This window comes from Artemia sp. Qi Xiang Cuo, chromosome 14, assembly GCF_049724085.1.
Source record: "Artemia sp. Qi Xiang Cuo chromosome 14, ASM4972408v1, whole genome shotgun sequence".
Taxonomy (NCBI): domain Eukaryota; kingdom Metazoa; phylum Arthropoda; class Branchiopoda; order Anostraca; family Artemiidae; genus Artemia; species Artemia sp. Qi Xiang Cuo.
In genome coordinates, this window is record NC_142807.1 from 34,104,592 (window position 1) to 34,122,357 (window position 17,766).

Here is a 17,766-nt window from a genome sequence, read left to right on the forward strand (position 1 = left end):
TGATTGGTAGATTAAGGCTTTTTCTTAGACTCGCTGAATCTTGTTTGCAAGTTCGTTTTTGTTGGTAATAAAAATACAAAACAAACTAGGGTAATTTTCAGCTAGTAAATGATCTGTTCAGACATCCATGCTGTCTCTGAGATAAATTCCAGAGAAAACAATTAATCTACATTTGTCCAAATTATTGACCAGATTATAGAAAAGACTTAAAAAGTAAAAAAAGATATTAATGAACTCATCCCTTCACTCATTGGTCAATCTCACGAAGGAAAAGAATATTTTCATGATCAAACCGATATCATCTCTAGACTTGGTGCCAAGATTGGAAAAACTTACATAAACACAATAAATACTCCCAACCCCTCCCTTCCTTTTCCTTCAAAAATTTTTTGACGGTTGAACATTTCTTTTTAGTTCCGGAAAAGACAAAACAGATCCTATTCTTGGTGGTGGTATGTGCTATAGAGTCCCGTGTTCTTGTGAGAAATTTTATTATGGCTGAGCTCGTCAACGGTTGGGAGAAAGGCTCTAAGAACATACATTTTCAATAGAAAAATTCTAAAATATTTAAGTAAAAAGTGTGATTTTTGATTGTACATTAGCCCTCCACGCCTTTGAATACTTAGACCATTTATTTCTTTTTCACGTGGTAACTTTATTGTCCACAATAAAGAAACCTAAATCTTTTAGGGAATAAACTTAAATAAAAAAATGCTTAGATGAAGATTTTGGAATTTTTTTTATTAAACAGAGAATTTTTGCATTAAACAGAAATTCTGGGAAAATCTTTATAAACCCTATATATGAAAATATAATAAAACGAAAATAAGTGCACATTCCTTCTCTTTATAGGATTAAATAAAAAAAACAAGTTTTTTTAACTGAAAGTAAGGAGTGACATTAAAACTTAAAACGAACAGAAATGATTCCGTATATGAAAGGGACTGTCCCCTCCTCAACGCCTCGCTCTTTACGCTAAAGTTTTTTATTGTTTTAAAAAATAAAGTTTTGTGAATGAGTCAAACTTTCTCGTAAAGTGGGTTGCGTTGTGGTGGGGACCGCCCCTTTCAAATACGGAATAATTTGTGTTCGTTTTAAGTTTTAATGTCGCTCCTTACTTTCAGTTTAAAAAACTTGTTTTTTTTATTTAATTTCTGATCGTTTTTTAGTTAATGCAGCTTTTATTTGCATAAAAATTTTACTTTTCTTTTGCTAAATGGATGTCTTTACAAATTAACTTACGTAACTAACTTCTATATTCGTATATTTTTCTTCTGGCAAAAAATACAAAGTTGCAGATTTTTGCAGATATGAGCTTGAAACCTATGTAATAGGGTTTTCTGATACGCTGAACCTGACGGTGTGATTTTCATTAAAATTCGTTTACTTGGAGGGGATGTTTCCCCCCTCTTTAAAAAATCGAGAAAATTTTCTCAGGCTCGTAGGCTTTGATGAGTAATACTAAACTTAATAAAATTTATATATTTAGGATCAGCATTATAAACACATACTTTTGATACATTTATTGACATCAAAATTTCGTTTTTAAAAGTTTCGATTACTATTGAGCCGTATCGCTTGTTTTTTTATTGTTTTTTTTTATTACGTATATGTTATTACTTATATGAAGGGGTTCTCCCCTTAGTCAATACCACGCTCTTTACTTTAAAAGTAAAAAAAAATTTTGATTCACAAACCCCTGAATCACAAAGGCCGTTTAATTAGAATAGATAGCTCTTTTGAAAGCACTAAAAAAAAACTGTAGCGTAAAGATCGAGGTATTGACTTGGGGGAGAACCCCCTCACATACGTTATAATTTCTGTTCGTTTTAAGTTCTAATATTCCTTCTTACATTTCAGTTGAAAAAACTTGTTTTTTTTACTTAACTTCTGATCGTTTCTTAAATAATGCTTGGAAATCCGGCGCCCCCTTCATAGAAATGTCCCTTACCCCAAAGAAACATCCTCCACGGAAATATTCTCCAGAGTAATCCCCGCCTCTAGCCCCCCCCTCCAGAAAAAATCCTTCCTGAAAATGGTTGTATACTTCCCAATAACCAATAAATAATGCTGGCAAGTCCGGTGCCCCCTTCATGGCAATTTCCCTTCCCCCATGAAAACTTCCTTCATGGAAAGATCCTTCCATATAGTCCCCGACCCTCTCCTTCCCCCACCTACCAGAAAAAATCTCCTCTGAAAAAGTCTGTATACTTCCCAATAACCAATACTATATGTTAACATTGAGTAAAGTTCATAACTTTCAGCCCTCCCCCTGGGGACTTTGGGGGATCAAGTCATCCTATAACACATTTTTATCATATTTTTGACCATGCTGAACAAAATGGCCATCTCAAAATTTTGATCGGGTGACTTTGGGAAAAAAATAAGCGTGGGAGGGGGCCTAGTTGCCCTCAATTTTTTTTGTTCACTTAAAATGGGAAATATAAATTTTAATTTCCGTTCCAATGAGTCCTCCCACGGTATTCTAGGACCACTGGGTCAATACGATCACCCCTGGGGAAAAAAAAAAAAAAAAAAAAAACAAACAAACAAACAAATAAACACGCATCCGTGATCTTTCTTCTGGCAAAAAATGTAAAATTCCACATTTTTGTAGATAGGAGCTTTAAACCTCTACAGTAGGGTTCTCTGATACGCTGAATATGATGGTGTGATTTTCATTAAGGTTCTATAACTTTTAGGGGTCTTTCCCCCTTTTTTCGAAAATCAGCCAAATTTTCTCAGGCGCGTAACTGTTGATGGGTAGCACTAAACTTGATGAAAGTTATATCTTTGAAATCAGCATTGAAATCTGATTCTTTTGATATATCTATTGGTATCAAAAACCCGTTTTCTAGAGTTTCGGTTACCATTGAGACGGGTCGCTCCTTACTTACAGTTCGTTACCACGAACTGTTTGAAAATATCAATTCCTCGTTTTAGTTCAATTCGAATCAATAGACATACTGCATCTTTGGCCATTGAAAAAATTTATACCCAATCTAATTTTGACCAGCCTTTTCATTTGTGGGTGGTTTTTGTTACTCTGTTGCTTTTGATACGTTTACCTCCGAAGCTTCTGGAGTAAATATATTTTTTTTTTAGCATAGAAGACGGGTCAGTGGTTTTTTTTTTTGCCAAAATATTTACTTTGTTTTCATTATTCAGTGGCTGAAAATTATCCTAGTTTGTTTTGTCGTTTTATTATATTTTTTTCGTTCGTTATGTATGGCTACTGTGGTCACAGAACCCACTTAAAGTTGTGTTCCCCTAGCCCCTTCCCATTCTTATTGATTTACAGAAATTTTTTTTTTTATATATACTGAATCAAAATAATTAAGCTTCACAAAGTCTGAGAACATCGTTTAGTTTGGGCAAAAGGAATTTACACCACAAAAATTAGTCAAAGCCCCATTTCAGAGTATCAGCTGTAGAATTAGATATTTTATACAAAAGAAAACAACTGAAACGTTTTTCATAAAAATCGCTATTTTGACTGCAGTACAAGAGCATTCGAAAGAAAAAAAATTTCTGAGGTTCTGAGGCATCCAAACTTGATGTATCCGATGGAGCATGTATCCAAATTTGGTTGAATCAAAAGGCGTTTTCCGTTGATGTTGGTCCAATAACTGTTTTCAAACAATATAAACCCTATCCCTCCCCTCCCCCCTCTTTTATGGGCTATCTCGACCAGTACCGCAAACTGTCCCCGCGTTTTGATTGAAATGTCTCGGCACCATTTTGACCGAAAACGTGCCGAAGAGGCTAATAAAAACCATGACTAGGAAAAATACTCTGTATTGATGAATTCAGATTGTAAACCCTAAAAAAAGACCAAATGATGTAAATATGTCCCATCTGGCTATGCACTGCCACGAACTAAGTATTTGCTTTTTCAGACGCTGCTCTTACACTTAGAACAGTCTCTTGGGGTATGTCATCACAAAAAACTTGTTTGTTTTCGCAATCGAAAGCAAACTCAGCAGACTCAAACCCCAGATAAAAGTGCTGTAACAATGGCATATCAGGCCCTAAGTTTTCAACTGGCGAACATAACTTTTCATACTGTCTTCGAAAAGTTTTGTCTTTGAGCCCTTAATTACAAATTTTAAATCTGGAACTTGTGGAACCTAAATAAATTCCAACCTTGCTAATAATTTGAACTGCTTTATGCCGCAAGGGATTTGAGAAATGACAGAACAAGTGGATAAATTACATAATTTAAAGGATGAATAACTATGTTGAATTTTGATTAGAACCTTCAAACCTCACACTTTTCTGATTTCAGCCAATTCAGTGGACGTTAAAATGGAAACTGTTAAAGAATAGAGGTCAAATGCTCTCAGACATCCTAAAAGAAAAGCTTAAACACCCTAATTTTTTGGATACAATGGGTGAATGTGAAATCCGTTTTTACAATAAGGATTTTTTAGTGTTTGTTTAAACCCTTCGCCTCTTCTATCTGTTTGTTGATATTGTACACCTTGCTCTGTTTACAAAGTCTGGATAGAGTTCAACATTTACTTTAAGATAAAGAGCCCTGTAATGTATCTGCCAAATCGAAAGATAAATCACATGTTGCAATCTTTGAAAAGATATTGTCTGCAATTTTGGTTTGACAGGATCTATAAAATTTTCTTTTGAAACCAGAAATGTTTCATTAAAGTAGTGAAAGTTATAATTTCGAAAGCGCACTTGTTATAAGTTATCCTTAGCAAAATATATGACAACAATACTGTTCTTATACATGTGATGGATGTAAATATGATAGATTATAGGATTTTGAAGAAAGTGATAATCTTTCAAAATCACCAGTCAATTAGTGATCAAAAAACACCGGTTAAACTCAAAGATTGTAATATCTTTTCAAATACTTAACTACCTTACTTAACTTAAGTCCCATCAGCCTCTGTGGAATGCGTACCGTGTACCCGCCCTTCGAAGGGGATTTTTGGTAGCTAGTCGGCTGTCACTTGTTGAATTTAACCTAGCAAGCGGAGATGTTGACTTTTGATCCGGTCTACGATGGCACAGGTGAGGTGGATGAGTTTACGGAGGGTCTTCATTTGATACCTGGTCAGCGTAGGTGATCCCCACTGAGCGGTCATCATTTTTTGTTAAACAAATTTTAATTGAGTATAAAGCTATAGGGATTCTAAGAGAGGTACAGAGTAGGGTCTTCAAAGATGTCAACAATCCTTCACTTTTCGAGATTGATAGTAGGCCGAAGAAGCCAAGTCTTTGCCTCGTCGATTTTGAATGATTGTTGATAGGAGTTAGGATATTTCCTAGGTACGCGTAAGACTCGACGTTTTCATCTGACTCTCCTGCAATTGTTGTCTGCATAGTTCTAGACGCTGGGTCTATAGACAACCGCATCACCTTGGTTTCGCCTGTATTAACAACAATCCCGGACGATTGAGCCGCTGAGACGCGTTCACAGGTGTTTGAGTAGAGGTGTTCTAAGCTATTATTTCACAAAATTGGTCGATTAGTTTGCTCTTAGTAACTGGGCAGTCTATAGTTTCAGGAAAGAATTATGCTGTGTTGAAGGAGACAGAAAACCTAAGGGTCTCGCATAAAGCGGACAAAACAAGGTGGGAAGATAGGACATTATAGGAAGATAGGACAAGGTGGGAAGATAGGACACCACCTTATAGACATTTGCTGATATAAGAAATGCGTCTCTCAGTCCCTCGTGTGTCTGGAACTGGCTAACGAACTTTGATTGCATGCCCCCAATAAGAGATACATTATTTCGGGGAATTCTTTAGTATAACAGAATTTGCCAGACTTCATCTCACCATATCGAGTCACGAGCCTGCTTGAAATCCATGAAGAGTAATTGCAGTTCTTGGAAGCTCGAGGTATTTCTCCATCACTTGCTGAGCTGGGACAATCTGGTCTGTGTTGGAACAGTCTTTCCTAGAGCTGGCATGATGTTCTTCTGTGATATGGTTCGTCAGGAATTTCAGTCGGTCTAGAAGGACTTTAGCAAGACTATTCGCCGTTAACTATTCGCCGTTCTTCTAGATACAGGCTATGAAATGGCGGAAGATATCTTTCAGTTCTTCTAGGCCGGATTTTAGCCACCGTGACAGAATAAGGTCTGATCTAAAAGCTTTGTTAGTCTTCAGGGTCTTGTGACTCAGGATGTCACCTCTTAATGAGTATGGCATGGGTCTGTTGCATAGTGCGATAGTGGGAAAGACGATAGGACACTTAAGTTGGGCCTAATTGTGCGGATCAGAATTCCGGAGAAGTGCTCCTTCAATCGTTAAATCCTCCCCCCTAATTCTGTGACGGATTATCTTTATTTGTGTAATGCTGTAGAAGAGGCTATGGGGTTCTTTTTTAATAGTCTGCAGACTTTCGTGTACATAAAGTGGCTGTCATCTTTCTTGTGTGCTTCTTCACACTTGTGACCGTTGTCATTTAATTAATGTCACAGGACCCTTCTAGTCTTCTTTTCTATTCTGCGTCTTAGGCCTTTTGTATTCGTCCTTACTTTGTCATCTTTGCTAGCGTGGACGTGCTTCTGTCCCTATAGATCTATAATTTTAGGGATGATCCGTGGTTTACTCGAGTGAATCTGAATTCTCAGGGTTCTAGATACTCTAGATTCTAGATATTTTGAATTTCAACTATGTTTACGTCTTGCCAAAATACAGGAGTTTTCGTGAAATGAGCAACAGTAATAAGAAAGATGACAGATCTTGCTGCATTAGTGCCAATTCTGAAACTATTCTGGTACTATTTTCTTCTGGTTTGTTTACTATTTTTTAATTGATAATTGAAAACCACTTAGAACTAAGCTAAAGTGTAGGAAAATTACGTTTTTAGTCAAAACTAAAAAAAAATTGTGCCATGTGAGAATTTTTCAAGAATTTGAAAGGGTGCGCAATGAGCCGAAAAGTATTGAAATGAAACTGTTCTGACAGGGTCTTATGAAGTCTATTTTAGTCGGGATTAGTTCAACGAAAACCAAGAAAAATGACGGACAAATTTTTTTTTAAAGCATGAGAAATTACATGAAAGCTAGAAAATGATCCTGATATTAGAAAAGGGACAGCTTTTCCCCCTCCTGTGTAAGTCTTTGGGTTCTGGATTTTGGAGTGTAATGTTTTTACTGATAATGGAAGCAGAACCTCGATTTGTGAGTATTCAAATTGAAGACTGCCATTTCTCCTTTCTCGATTTCACAAAACCATTCGTGTTGCCCTCAATTTTGAAGGCACTAATTTATAGTTTAGCTCAAATCGATGTTTATTTAACAGATACGATAGGTCAAAGGTTGAGCAGCATTTACCGAAGACTCATGAAGTGTAAAGAAGACAAGATACCATGGGAAGAATCGGCCAAAAAGCTATTTTATTCGAGATAATGACTTTTGGGTATAAGAGAGTATTTTTTCTCTTATACCCAATTAATCTTGTTCGAATGAATCTACTTTTACGACCCATTTTCTCTATCTTACTAAAAACTTTGAAAAATTCACAGATTCTGTATTGATTTTGGACGTCCGAACTGTCCAGTTCATTTCACAAGTCTCCCGTTTTTTTTTTAATTCTGGCCCTTGTTTGTAGTTTTTTTAGTGCTTTCAATCATTAGGAAAAATGCAAAGGCCATGTCAAATTCTCTGTATTTATTTAAAAGATATCTATTTTTTCTTTGCCTTGCAAGCACCATGAACGGCACAACATCAACAAATTTCTCTAAGATTCCCACGTAGTTTGATGCAGTTAACAATGCAACAGAAATCGTTAGGAAGACTATCTAAAATCGGCGATCGATTGAACCAGTTCTAGAGAGAGCTAAAAAAATACTTCTCCTGTGCTGGAATAAATCAAGAAGAGACATTTTCACAAGTCGTTTAGACTTTTTAAGGAGGACCTGACATTTGCTGCAACTCTTTTCACCTTTCCACCAGCGAGAAGAATTGCCTTTTCAATACCTTTTGCTATAACGTTTCTCGAATTTTTAAGAGTGGGTAGAATCTTATTTAAGTTTGATTTAGTACCTAACCGCTAGTTATTTATATTACTACAGTTCACCAGCTGCGAATACGTCTGGTTTTTCTTTAAGTTTTTTTTTTAAAATTCATTTGACTATTTGCTTCTTATGAATTTTTAGTTTTATTGATTCTTTTCTGAGTTTGTGTTATGTTTTAATGGTTTTATTACAGTTTAATTTATTTTCATGGTTTCGTTGAATTTCCTGCTACTTGCTTATTTAGGTAGCCTACATGATTATTTTTATTATGACTATGCATCTCGTACCTTTTCTGTTTGTTTGTTTTTTTTTTGAAAAAAAATGTTTTCATGAGAATCAGGCTAGAATTCTGGGAGAGAATATATCAGATTAAAGTGTAAATAAAAGAATTTTTTTTGCAATTCGACCTCAAAATTGATTTGGGGAAGTGATCTAACATTGTGCATCGAAACCTTCTTTTCTCTTCTGGAAAAATAAAAGCACAGTAAAATGCACTTGGTAAGCTAAGACATATAACCTGTTTCTGTCTTCTTTTTTTTTAAGAAAAAAAGGCCAGTAAATGTTTGCTAAAAAAAACAGAAATTGAAACAGAAACAGTGCTAGTGAAATATAAACAGAAAAACTGAGAATATGCCGAAATTTAATTTTGATTTGAGTTATCGCTGGATATTCTTTAAATGATAGAAAAACATACCATTATTCAACCCATTTACTTTAATTTCTCTTTAGTATCTTGTGTTTTCTGGTAGTATTTTTTTACGGTCTTTATTACTGATCACGCGCTACTAGTAAGACATGCCTTACGTAATAGTAATCTAGCAGTAGCCAGAAACTGTTACTGACGTATCAAAATACGTCAATACAACGCCCAACCATTATAAGCATGTGATTGGAATAAAATAGTTGTTAGCATTGACTTAGTAATCCAGCAGTAGATATCTAGTTCGCAAAAGACTTGATCTTAAATTTTGTTACCTAACCTTTAAGGGTTCAAAGATCTCTTGGATGTTTTAAACTATATTTTGACTTAGACAAGAGAACAATTTCGTGAGCTGGAGACTAAAGCCGGCTACAGTTCGTTGCTGTTTCCCCTCAGCGGAAAGCTATTCGACCAATATTCGTGCGTTTGCAATAATTAGCTAGTTCTCTTCCACACCACAGCGTACACTGGGTGCATTCCAAAACTGGATAGTGTCTTCCGTAGACTATTTATTGAAAATTAATAATAAGAATTTTACAGAAAAGATGACGGTGCTACCGCGAAATAATGTATCTCTATAATACAGACAAGAAATTGAAGAAATAAAGGAGATTTTTGTTTCAGATTTTAGCAAACATATAAAACAAACCTGCTTTTCAGAAACACAAGTGTCCTACTTTAATTTAAAATTTATCTAATTTTTTTTCAGATATTTAAAAGTAAAGCAGGTATTAGTTCCGTTATATTTTAAGAGCACTTTTGCCACACTCGAAAATACATGGAAGTTCTATCACTTGGAAGAGACATAAGATTAAATGATAATTTATTGTACTTTTCTAGGCCTACCTGCCTGTCCCAAAGACCAACAGCCGGAAGATACACCAGAGTTGTATCCGGAACCGCCTCAGCCCTTTATGTGCTATCCAGGTTAGTTATTCTTTGTTTTAAATATAAACTAGCCGTTTTAAATGTACCTAAGTCTTGAAATCTTGTATTTCAGTTACAATAAAATTTCCATGATACAACTGTCTTATAATTTCTTTTGTCACAAACGAACAAAAATTATTGCTTCACATTCCATCTAACATATATCGATAAAACTAGTGCAAAGTAATCCACTGATGATATTTCCCAAAACTAGCGCTTTACTGAAAACACAAACAATATAGGAGTTTTGGTACAGTAAAAGCAAACCGATTAAAAAAATTATTCTTTGCTTGTTTTCAATTTAAATTTAAAATAGAAGCAACAATGCCATGACCTATCTATTTTTTTCTGGGGGTGGGGTCAGCCCCCCTCATATACGGAATAATTCCTGTTTGTTTTCAATTAATCAATCAATCAATTTATTCAATCAATAAACTTAACAAAATACATTTCAATATAAACTCTCTCGTAAGGTTCTACGGCCAGGAAAAAAAACAGGTAGAAACAAAAATGAAACAAATACATAAAAAACAAAAACATTTTTGTTTTTTAAGTTTTGATGTTGGTCCTTACTTCCAGTTGAAAATTTTTTATTTAATTTGTGACGGTTTTTCAAATAATACCAGGAAATCCCCCTCCCCCGTGTAGAATTTCTCCTGGAAAGTCCCCCAGAAACTTTTCTTCATATAGAAAGCTTCCCGTGGAAAATCCCCCTCCCCGACAAAAATCCCACCCAAAAAAAAATATCCGAATATTTCCCAATAACAAATACTAGGGTATATATGACAATGGGCAAGCTGAGTAACTTACAGCCCTTTCTTCGGAGACTATGAGAACTAAAATAATTGACAGATTCGAATAACTTGATTTAATGTTTTCCAAAATACTAAAAGAAAATGTAGTTTTTTTTCTCATTAAGCAGTTTTTTTCAAAACGCGTTTTCAAAATTTTGGTTACTATGGGCTGTTATTCGCTCTTTACTACAACCATGATAAACACTGTAAGAAACGCTTCTGCTATTCCATCCACTGGGATCTCTGAGAAGGAGGGTGTGAGGCTGGGACCCCTATTAAATGATAACATTATGTATAGAAGTATATTTTTAATCTGATACTACCAATTTAAATGTATTTTTCATGGTAGTACGACTACAATCGAAAATTTTACCACACCTCATGGGAATTCCACTATATTGTATCTGTTTGATATACTAATTTTGTTGAACGCTTTCAGTGTTTGGACGGTACCCATATTTAAATACAAACAACTGGGTGCGTTTTAGTAGCTACTGGAAGCTGAAAGATAATGAATGACAAGGGATGACAAATTTATGCCTATTGATCGGAAGTCTCAGTGGAAACCAATACCGAAAGACATATGTCCAAACGTGCGTCTCTTAATGATTCGACCTTGGAAGATATCCATTGAAACGCACGCATGAGGGACCATATATCCCGAGAATCTATTCGTGATCAGGTGTTTTCTAGGTTAATTAATTATAAGCATATACCAATTCATGTTGTCCTTTCAGAATTGAACGATTGAACCAGTAGTTGTCGGATCCATTCTGGTCACGAGATTTGTTTGTTTTATTATAAAACCGGTTATTGCGCTATGTCGCGCCATCAAACGCAAAACCAGATATTTAGAAATTGTGTGCTTTTTCAGTTCTAATGGCGTTGATAACGCTGATCATAAAATGTAACAGGGAATAATAAATCATTAGGTTAGTGTGTTTTGTGTGTATTCCTTGCGAGTAAATATTTTTGATAGTGTGAGAGTTTCAATACTTGTTTTCCTCAAAATTTGCGCTTTTATGGCAAAAATAATTATGTTGATTGTGTTTTGTTATTCTAAGATCTAAAAGTAATTTACCAAATTAAATAACCTTCGAAGAATAATAGAAGAAATCTGGTTTTAATAATTTGACTGAATATAATGGTATGAGATGAATGCAGAAATTTAATGTTTATTTCGAGCAAATTTATTTCATGCTAAAGGCAAGTAATGCGCTAGATATGTTATTTTTAAATTTTTTCAATTACTTTTCAATTTTTTAAAACCTTCCGAATAAACATCATTCAAAGAAAAGTATCTAGCACCATGAACACATAAGAATGATGCGTCAAACTTAAGAGGAACCGAACTTAATATCAACGAATGAATGAAATAAAAAAAAAAGAAGTAAGATAAATAGCCAAGTCCCAATTAAAAATACCTAAAATTACAACAGACACAAGTGGGATAGTCTTTACCTCACTAACTCTAAAGGGTGGAGTGTCACATGTGCTGTATTAAAACTAAATAGGGTGCTTCAAAGATTACCACTGATTTTATAAGCTTTAATTTAGGTGTCACTTTTCTATACTCCAGAATGAAAAGGAATCAAAAGGGAAAATAGTGACGAAAAACTACCCTCTTAAATGTAGGAGCTAAATTAAAATTCAAGAATTGACTTATTCCAAGAATTTGTTTGCACTTGTCCCTGTATACTTGATTAGTTAATCAGTTAGTTTGCTTGATTAATTTATGTTTAGGCCTACTTATAATCTTTTGTTTTATATTATGACAAAAAAGTCTGTTGAAAATATATCTTGTTTTCAGCAAAGTGTATATGACACTCTTTCCATTAGGGGGTTTGATTGGGTAGTAGCCCCACACTAGTCTGTGGTAACATCTTTTAGTTTTAAGTTTAACTTGACTATTCATTTTAATTTATATTTTTCTTGGCTTGGGAATCCACGACTTTTCAAACTCTTGAGCATTCTAGTACCTGGATCGTATCGTGTGCCTCACCGGTCTAAGATTTCTTGTGACACGTTTACTTGACTCTTGCTAAGTGCTGTCCAAATTTCAAGAGTAGGAAGTCCGTCCCTTTTGCACAATGAACTTGCCCTATGCGTTTCAAACAGATATGAGTGGTTCTGCACACAGTTCTGAGAAGCGGCAGACGCCTCTGAAAACCATCTTTATCATATCCTATTTACATAAGGTACTTGCCCCTTCAAGTTTCAAGACGATTGGTAAAAAAAATTGCTAAGTTTTAGGTGATGTTCTAGAATACTGAAACTTATAACAACAGCAGCTATATGTTTGATTGAACTTATGATGCAGTATAGGTGTCAAAGAATAAGCTATCCAATATCTGAGATGACTGGCCATCACTGCTAATCTACAACACATAAGATATGGTTTTATCTCCGAGAATGCCTGGCCTCTGTGCACTGTCAACACAATATAACTAATATTACTTATCCCTCAAAAAGGCTTAACCTGGCAGTTAAGGTAGCATTTGAATAACTGATCCTTTGAGGTTAGGAACGAACCCTTTAAATTGGTAAAATGCGTTGACTGGAATGAAGAGACGCAACATTTCAGTTTGCATTTGACAAAGGAGGTGCAAGACTGTGAATACATATATATCCAGTAAAATCTTTCCCATTTTGGCAAATATTCTATAAGCTTTTAAACGTTTAGAGGGATATGGCCAGTGCCAGTGGCCAGTGGACAGTGCCCTACTGGCAAATCGTGTGCCCGGTATGGACTATATTTATAATCATAGTTCTTACATAGTTAAACTTCTTTTATGTTAACATGCTGTCTTGAAAAGACAACATCCAAACTGTTTCCAAGTCACGAGATAGGTCCTCGTGAAATTCTCAAGAGAGATTACATAACCTGCAAAAAGTTCAAGCGTGGAAGGCGTATTATAAGACTTGTTTACTCTTTGAAAAACGAGATTAGTTAATGAATAAACAAGATCAAAAGTAGTATTTTTACTAAGAAATATACTATCCTTGATTGTGAATTTGACTCTTTTTTCAAATTCCAGCCGTCCAAAATGTGAAAAATTTTAGTGAAAAAAGATTTGAAAAAAAATTGAACACATGTGATTTTGAATTTCTTCGTCTTATAATGCTGTAACAGAAGAATTTATCACTTCAACAGACGTATTTAACGGGTAATTTCAAGTACAAGTGTTTTATCTACCAATTCCTTTTTAAAGCATTTGAACAGAAACTCTTATTGTCTAAAGGGAATGCGCACCGGTAAGATCTTCCGTTTTTGAGGCATTCTGGAAAATACTTGTTATCCCATTTCAATGGCTCTTGTCAAAACCTAAAAAGTAAATATTGGAAACAACAGATCTATGGTCAGCAGGAAGCAGAAGATAGGAATAGCCTATTAATTACATATTCTACTTCTGTTGTTTTTACATTGAGTATTGTACAAGTTGACTTAATTTTTTTTATTTTTGTTCTCTTTTTGTTTTAGATGTGTCCTTTTATTAAATTTTTATTGTTGACATTCTTTCCCTTTGTCAAAGCAGTGGAGGGCTTGCTGTAATTCGGGTCACGTATTCGCTTGATTGTTCTTCTTCACCCTTTTCTTCCTACTGGCCATTTACCCTTTGTTTTCAAGATTTACTTCTTTAATTTAGTCAGGGTGTACTAATTTGGCTTGAGATGTATTTGATCAAGAATTAGGGGCAAAAAGTTAAACATCAGTCTAAAGAGGGGGGATTATAAGGGGCAGCGCCATCATATACGGAATAATTTTTTTGTTTTGTATTTTAAGGTTGCTCTTTACTTTCATTTGAAATAACTTGCTTTTATTTAGTTTATGTTCATTTTAATACCATTCCAAGTGTTACTCTAAATATGTGGAGGGCTACCATCCCCTCAAACCCCACCCTTTACATCAAAATTTAACCATAAAGCAATCCGTTGGCCAACACCCTAATAGATGGTGTACGATTATACGGTACTTTATAGACGTTAATTTTATTGTTAAATTGTCTATATTAATGGTTCATTTTTTTTTATTGACTGCATTTGTTTTAGAAAGAATGGTATGCCACACGTCAGTAGAGCCTCTGAGACTTAGAGACTTGTATGCAGTTATCAAGTATTTTGCAGTAGGTTGCATCACACGTTAGTAGAGCCTCTGAGACTAAGAGACTTGTATGAATACCCTCTCAATAGTTGCCGCAATATCTCCTTTATACCGTTTCGGTCCTCTTCGGGCCGAAATTGATGTTTTGCGGACTGAAATGGAAGAATTTGTTGTCTTTACTCTGGCGTGATCGCTTTTGCTTCTTAAAATGCGAGTTAGATTTTTAATTTCTGAACCGAATGAATCTACTTCCAATGGTCTTTGACTGCTGGTTTAATATGATCACCGCCGGAATAAAAGAGAAAAAAATTTACGCCTGCGTGATCATCCTTCTCGAAAAAAAATTACGAATGTTTGTGTTTTCGTAGATAGGAACTTGAAATCTCAGTAATAGATGGGTCTGATATACAGAATTTGAAGGTATGCAGAATTTGAAGGTATATTTTTCATCAAGATCACTTCCCTTTTTGGGGGTGCTTCCCCCTTTTTTGAAAATTAGGCAAATTTTCTCAGGCTAAGACCATTGGTGGGTAACTTTTAACTCAATGCGTCATATTCATTCGAATAAAAATCCAAAAATAAAAGTCCAGTTCTATGGTGTACATATTATTGTCAAATTTCCTATCTTTTAGAGTTTCGGTTACTATGAGCACGAGTCATTCATTGCAGTTCGTTACCACGAACTGCAAGATTTTCAATTTACAGAACGAAACCAATCTTGTGCATAATATCCATTAAAAGTCGAGCTTTTGGAATTGTTACTGCCCAAGAAACTTTTTCTATTTTCTAAAGCCTTTTATCTTCCAACCCCACTTCCCCTCGAAAATATTGCACACACTTCGGAAGATAAACCGGCAAAAACTTTTAAAATAAACATGATCCCCTTATTATGCTTCAATTGCAATCTATCTTTATAGATTATGTAGATTTGCTTTTATTGTGTTGTTTTTCTTTTATTATGTACTAAATTTGGAGGAGGTTTTTTTGAAAATTTTGTCGTTTAAGAATTTATTGATTTATCTTTCACGTAGCTCTTAATTAAGGAAATAAAGATTTTATAGCACCATCTATTTTCTTTACGTCGTTCATTGCATGAGATAGATGACAGGATTGCTTATGTCGCTAAAATAGCGAGTCTAGTTCCTAGTAATTTCCTAGTAAAAGGAAATAGCGAGCATTCCACCTATCAGAACGACATACCCTCCCTCTCACGCTTTCTTACCCATAAAACTGAAGCAGTACATGTATTCAATGACATTTACTACTTTAGTATCATTCAATTCTACAACTCTATAGGAAAAGGACAAATTTTTCCAAAATATAAATTTGCAAAGTGATTGGCGCACTTCTTCTAAAAAATTCAAATGACTGTAGCTAGAACCCGGGGCTTTGATCGGTGGTAGTGTAGTGCTTTTCAAGTAACTAAGGATTAGCTACCTGATAAGTACAGCTGGATGCCATAGTCTAATAGACTATTCTGTATCTGTGAATGCCCCTTTCTCAAATACAATAGCTGGCTATATTTTCTTTCAAACATATTATATAACTTGCCTAGATCTCCTGTTAAACATCTCAAGCTATCCTAGAACTAATATTGCGTTGAATTTCTCTAGGAGTTTTAATGACTTTTGGCTCTGGGCCAATATGTTTTGATTGATTGCATTATAGATGCTGTGAGTGTCAGCTGCAGTTGTCATGCCGCTTCGCATTGGTTTAAGCCCCATAAGCTTGGCAAAAAATCTGACTTTCGATACTGAAGCCATTTCTTATTCGTTGCCAAGGTCTAAATGTGTGTTACATCCTGGCATGAAACTGTCGACAAAATTGTAGTCCACTAGACTTTATAGTAGACTAGTAATCTTAATTGAGAAAAATCGTAGAGGAAGATGTGAATACTACTATTACTAATTTTTAGATTAATAGTAGTTAGTAGTAATAAAAATACACTTTATAGTAGACTAGTAATCCTAATTGAGAAAAATCGTAGAGGAAGATGTGACTACTACTATTACTAATTTTTAAATGAGTAGTAAATTAGTAGTAGTTAGTAGTAGTAAAAATAGACTTTATAGTAGACTAGTAATCCTAATTGAGAAAAATCGTAGAGGAAGATGTGACTACTACTATTACTAATTTTTAAATGAGTAGTAAATTAGTAGTAGTTAGTAGTAGTAAAAATAGACTTTATAGTAGACTAGTAATCTTAACTGAAAAAATCGTAGAGGAAGATGTGACACCTCGAAATGTTATTAAATTAAAAACAGGGCCATCAGTTTTGCAACACGGGACATTTTTGAGTCGCCACCATAGGATTTATATTCGCTTCATGAGATTTTCGATTGGAAAACGGAAAATAAGTATTTTTTTTATTAAAAGTAAATATGGATAAAAAATAATCGAGCAAAAAAACTGGCAGCTCCGATGCGTAAACAATTTTTTTGCGTTTCTTAATATTGAAACTTGCATAATCTCATTTAAACTTGTAAACTTATATAAACTTGACATAAGCGACTGATAGTAGGTTCTTTCTTGATACAGCTAAATACGTTGTAAAAGAAATGTAATCTATCCTGTTATTTTTTTTGTTTATTTGAATTTTCTGTGGAGTACTTTCTCAATTCTGGGTTTATGATTATAAGAATATGGCATTAATGTCAGTTAACGACAGCTCAAATTGGAGCGCTTAAATTTTGATACTGGATTCCGCGTGAACGTGAAATTAACGACTGCACTAGTGCAATCTAGGGAGTGTACAACCATATTTTATTCAGAGAAATTAAAAATAGACCCATGAAACTTAAATACAGATTTGAAACAGTATGTAAAGATTTAAAACTAGTAGAAAAATTTTACTTTTGTTTTCCAAAAGAAAAGGAAATTAAGATTTGAATCCTAATCGAAATCTACCAGCACATATCTTAAGACCTTGCACCGTCAACTTCCATGACGAGTTTGATGTTGTATTTGCACACGATAAATGTTTCTCTAGTGCCATGGTCTTCTCCTCCATAAACGTATTGGATACAAGGAGCAATAGTTAAGGCTATATTTTTGTTCATTTCCAATTATTTGTCCATACCTGTTGAGGAATTGCTCAGTTTATTTGCCAAATCTTTATTTAGAAGTCTTCTTTGGTTCCTAACATATTTTGAAAAAATATTAATTGCAGTTCTTTAGGATAGCAATCTAGGAGGATATGCAGTCAGTTTTACTATTCGGTTGAAGACCATTTACAGCATAGGCTGTTATCA

At 34.6% G+C, this 17,766-nt stretch overlaps 1 protein-coding gene across 2 annotated transcripts in view; it reads left to right on the forward strand.

Annotated features, from left to right (window-relative positions):
• LOC148944394 (uncharacterized) overlaps positions 1 to 17,766 on the forward strand; it is a 127,225-nt gene that overhangs the window by 70,915 nt on the left and 38,544 nt on the right. For both annotated transcript variants that reach the window (XM_089100492.1, XM_089100494.1), the window contains exon 4: positions 9,533 to 9,619. In XM_089100492.1, the coding sequence (XP_088956618.1) occupies positions 9,533 to 9,619 (87 nt within the window). The remainder of the gene's footprint in view (positions 1 to 9,532; positions 9,620 to 17,766) is intronic.